The sequence below is a fragment of the Aethalodelphis obliquidens genome, unplaced genomic scaffold, assembly GCF_003676395.1.
Source record: "Aethalodelphis obliquidens isolate GAN/ISIS:26980383/991018 unplaced genomic scaffold, ASM367639v1 scaffold2018, whole genome shotgun sequence".
NCBI lineage: Eukaryota > Metazoa > Chordata > Mammalia > Artiodactyla > Delphinidae > Aethalodelphis > Aethalodelphis obliquidens.
The window spans coordinates 1-4,388 of NW_020839925.1; the positions used below are offsets into that span (position 1 = coordinate 1).

The 4,388-nt window shown below is 40.9% G+C and overlaps 1 protein-coding gene across 1 annotated transcript; it reads left to right on the forward strand.

The window, feature by feature from the left end:
- Positions 1–3: 3 nt before the first annotated feature.
- LOC113617139 (protein SET) lies at positions 4–1,866 on the forward strand (the record flags this gene model as incomplete). Its single annotated transcript, XM_027100419.1, has 3 exons — positions 4–114; positions 949–1,119; positions 1,221–1,866. Coding segments are annotated over 3 exons (453 nt in total), but the record flags the coding sequence as incomplete, so codon positions are not given.
- Positions 1,867–4,388: the final 2,522 nt, after the last annotated feature.

The following is a 4,388-nucleotide window of genomic DNA, read 5'->3' on the forward strand; positions in this document are numbered from 1 at the left end:
TATTTTGATGAAAACCCTTACTTTGAAAATAAAGTTCTCTCCAAAGAATTTCATCTGAATGAGAGTGGTGATCCATCTTCAAAGTCCACTGAAATCAAATGGAAATCCGGAAAGGTATTTGAGGGATTGTTGGGCATTGATATTTTCTCTAGTTTGATCTAGTTGAACCATTTAATTAAATATTTGCTGTTTTTGTGATGTGTTAAATGCAGATCCTTAAAATATAAAAATGTCTATTTTGTTGAAGTCAAATACAGTAGCTTGTGGTCTTATAAATTATAGAGCAAGTTTTTGTTGAGGTGGACTAAATCATTTTGGTTTCTACATTGGTAACGTGCGGTTTCCCAAAACCTATTTCTGTCTGCGTTGGGTCTTCGTTGCTGCGCACGGGCTTTCTCTAGTTGCAGCAAGTGGGGGCTACTCTTCGTTGCGGTGCGCGGGCTTCTCATTGCGGTGGCTTCTCTTGTTGCAGAGCGCGGGTTCAGTAGTTGTGGTACGTGGGCTTAGTTGCTCCGCAGGCTGTGGGATCTTCCCGGCCCCGGGCTCGAACCCGTGTCCCCTGCATTGGCAGGCGGATTCTTAACCACTGTGCCACCAGGGAAGCCCTCTCTGTGTTTAAGTAGTAAATATATTTTAAATTATACTGTCTTAAGATACTGGTTGTTGAAGTGGAACTAATTTTGTTTAAAAAAAAAAGCCAAGTCTACATGGTAACTTTCAAGAGAAGCTTGACATATAAATTCGACGGCGTTCTTTGTAGACCTAAAATTCTTGGGCTTCTCTTTCTCTTTATTAGCTGTACTTTTTGTAACTTTTTTTAAATAAGAATAATAGTGTAGGTAATGTAACATCCAGTTTTTGCTCTGCTTTTGGGTTAAAACCTTCTTTAAATCATAGGTATTTAAGGTGTAGTGAGCCTGTGTCAAAAGTTCTTCCATCTTCATTTAGGATTTGACAAAACGTTCAAGTCAAACTCAGAATAAAGCCAGCAGGAAGAGACAGCATGAGGAACCAGAAAGCTTCTTCACCTGGTTTACTGATCATTCTGATGCAGGTGCAGATGAGTTAGGAGAGGTCATCAAAGATGATATTTGGCCAAATCCATTACAGTACTACTTGGTGAGTTGAGAGTGTTCTTTTCAAGGTTGCACTTGTTTCATTTGTTTGAAAATGAGTTCTTGAGGTGACTCTTTGTTTTTTGTGTGTGTGTTTTTCCCTAGGTTCCAGACATGGATGATGAGGAAGGGGAAGGAGAAGAAGATGATGATGATGATGAAGAGGAAGAAGGATTGGAAGATATTGATGAAGAAGGGGATGAGGATGAAGGTGAAGAAGATGCAGATGATGATGAGGGGGAGGAAGGAGAGGAAGATGAAGGAGAAGATGACTAATGGAACACTGATGGATTCCAACCTTCCTTTTTTAATTTTCTCCAGTCCCTGGGAGCAAGTTGCAGTCTTTCTCCTTCTCCTCTTGTGCTCAGTTGCCCTATTTGTAAGGTCTCTTTTCTCCTTTATACCATGGCTCACAACTTATTTGGGGGGGAAATACCTTGAGCAGAATTCAGTGGGAAAAGAATCTCTACCCCTTTCTGTTCCAAATTCATTTTTATCCCTTCATGTCTCAACAAAAACTTTATGGAATCAACACCACCATGCTCTGTGGGAAAAAAGAAAAACCTTCTGCTCCTTTAGCTCTGCTGGAAGCTGGAGGGTGCTAGGCCCTTGTGTCGTAGTGCATAGAATTCTAGCTTTTTTCCTCCTTTCTCTGTATACTGGGCTCAGAGATTACACTGTGTCTCTATGTGAATATGGACAGTTAGCATTTACCAACGTGTATCTGTCTACTTTCTCTTGTTTAAAAAAAGAAAAAAAACTTTTAAAAATGGGGTTATAGAAGGTCAGCAAAGGGTGGGTTTGAGATGTTTGGGTGGGTTAAGTGGGCATTTTGACAACACGGCTTCTCCTTTGGCATGTTTAATTGTGATGTTTAACGGACATCCTTGCAGTTTAAGATGACACTTTTAAAATAAAATTCTCTCCTAATGATGACTTGAGCCCTGCCACTCAATGGGTGAATCAGCAGAACCTGTAGGATCTTATTTGCAATTGACATTCTTTATTGTAATTTTGTTCCTGTTTATTTTTAAATTTTTCTTTTTGTTTCACTGGAAAGGAAAGATGATGCTCAGTTTTAAACGTTAAGAGTGTACAAGTTGCTTTGTTATAATAAAACTAAATGTGTACACACAAAAAAAAAACTCAGCTCATGTGTTCCCAACTTAAGGAAGCCACCCCAGCTGAGTGAAATGCTTGTCCTTTCATCCCCAAATATCCTGTCCATCTGGATACTGTATATACACATGTATACCCAGGCACTTACCATTTTTGTTATCATTCTCTCTTTTTCAGTCTTCTCCTTAACTAGGTATATGCCCCTCAAGCCAAACTCTATGTTCTCTTCATGTCTGTATCCTCAATGCAGATGACAGGGCCAGAGTATTCAATATGTACTATTTAACTGAACTAAAATAATTTTATGTCATCTTAAAATTTCATGGATAATTGACCCTTTTTTCATAGCCAACTTTCCTTGATGTCACAGATGAGTTTTCTACCATGCCTCATCTTTTAGTTACACCTAGATAATTGAATGTTAACTCCTGTTAACGAGATTATTTAATGACATAGAAAAATACAAATGGGAATGAAGTATGAAATCTAAATACAAAGCTGTACAAACTTCAGTAAAATTCTGTGAAAGCAGTAGTATATATTGTATATGTATGTAGAAATGATATGCACACACAATATGTATCTATATGCATATACATGGAAGTGCATCAAGATTGTTAACAATGTTCACATCTTGTAAGGATGTCTACAGACACTTTAAAAATACATTTCTGAGACTTCCAGTTTCCAGTCCAGCATAAAAGGAGTTTGGAAGTCACCACTCCATTCTAACAGGTGAAAAGCTGAACAAACTGAAAAATTAACAACTCTTCTTAGATTCATAAAAGAAGTGAGGTCACAGGACAAATTGCTGCTCCCAGCATTGGAGAGACATGCAGATACCGAGAATCACAATTTACTGAAGCAGAAACGCTTGAGTAGAAACCTCCACAGGAACCAGTGCTGGGGCTGGAAAACCTGAACTATAATTGATGAATTGCTGGAGGCTCAGTGTGGACCCGTCTGTGAGATAAAAACTCCAGGAGACCCAGCCTTAGGGGGTCCCCACATTGGTGTGAGTTTTTGCCTCCAGAGGCTTGACCAGGTTCTCACAGTGAAGATCGGAGAAAAATCCACTCATGCTTCCTGTAGGAGGAGGGGGAAACTGGCTGTTTTGAAAAATGCCAGAGCATTCTATTCTTCTTAACAAGGCCTGCCCTCAAGAGAAACTACCTTGCCAGAGACGAACCTATTGGGTTTTTGTCAGAGCCTAACTAGCCCAGGGGAAGGGAAACACCCAACTCTATCTCCCTCCAGTCCCTCCTAAGCCCCCCACCCCCACTTAAGAGGGCTGGGACTGAGAGGCACTTGCAAAGTTCACAGCCAAGGAGCACAGCCTCACGGAAAGCCTGAGACCTAATCACAGGACCACAGAACACCTCCCCTACCCCTACACCTCACCACCACATCACCAAAGGTCTCTTTCCTGCCATTCCTTCTACCCAGTATATCATGTCCAGCTTTCAACAAAAAAATTACAAGGCACACTGAAAGGCAAAAGGCAGTTTGAAGAGACAGAGCAAGCATCAGAACCACACTCATACATTGCAGGGATGTTGAAATTAGCAGATATTGAATTTAAAAGTTATGATTAACATGATAAGGGCTCTAATGGAAAAAAGTAGACAACGTGCAAGACAAATGGATCATGTAAGCAGAGAGATGGAAATTCTAAGAAAAAATCAAAAAGAAATGCTAGAAATCAAGAACACTGTAATAAAAATAAAGAATGCCTTTGATAGGCTCACTAGTAGACTGGACAGGGCTGAGGAAGGAACCTCTGAGAGTGATGATAGAGACTTCCAAAACTGAAAGGCAAAGAGAAAAAAAGACAAAAAAACGGAACAGAAGATCCAAGAACTGTGGGACAACTACAAAAGGTATAACATCCAAGTAATGGGAATACCGAGAAGAGAAGCGAGAAAGGAACAGAAGAAATATTCAAAGCAATGATTGTAATAGGGGTGGGGCAGGCGCACGCGACCCTTAGCGCAGGCCGTTTGGAATTGGCTGTTAGCGGTCCTGCTCCCACCAATGGGTGACATTGCGGTGGGCCCCGCCCCCTCCCCTTCCTCTGTATAAAAGGAGCCGGAATTCTGACTGGGGGTGTTAGACCTTCGCGGTCTCCTAGGAGTTTCGACTCGCCCAGGAAAC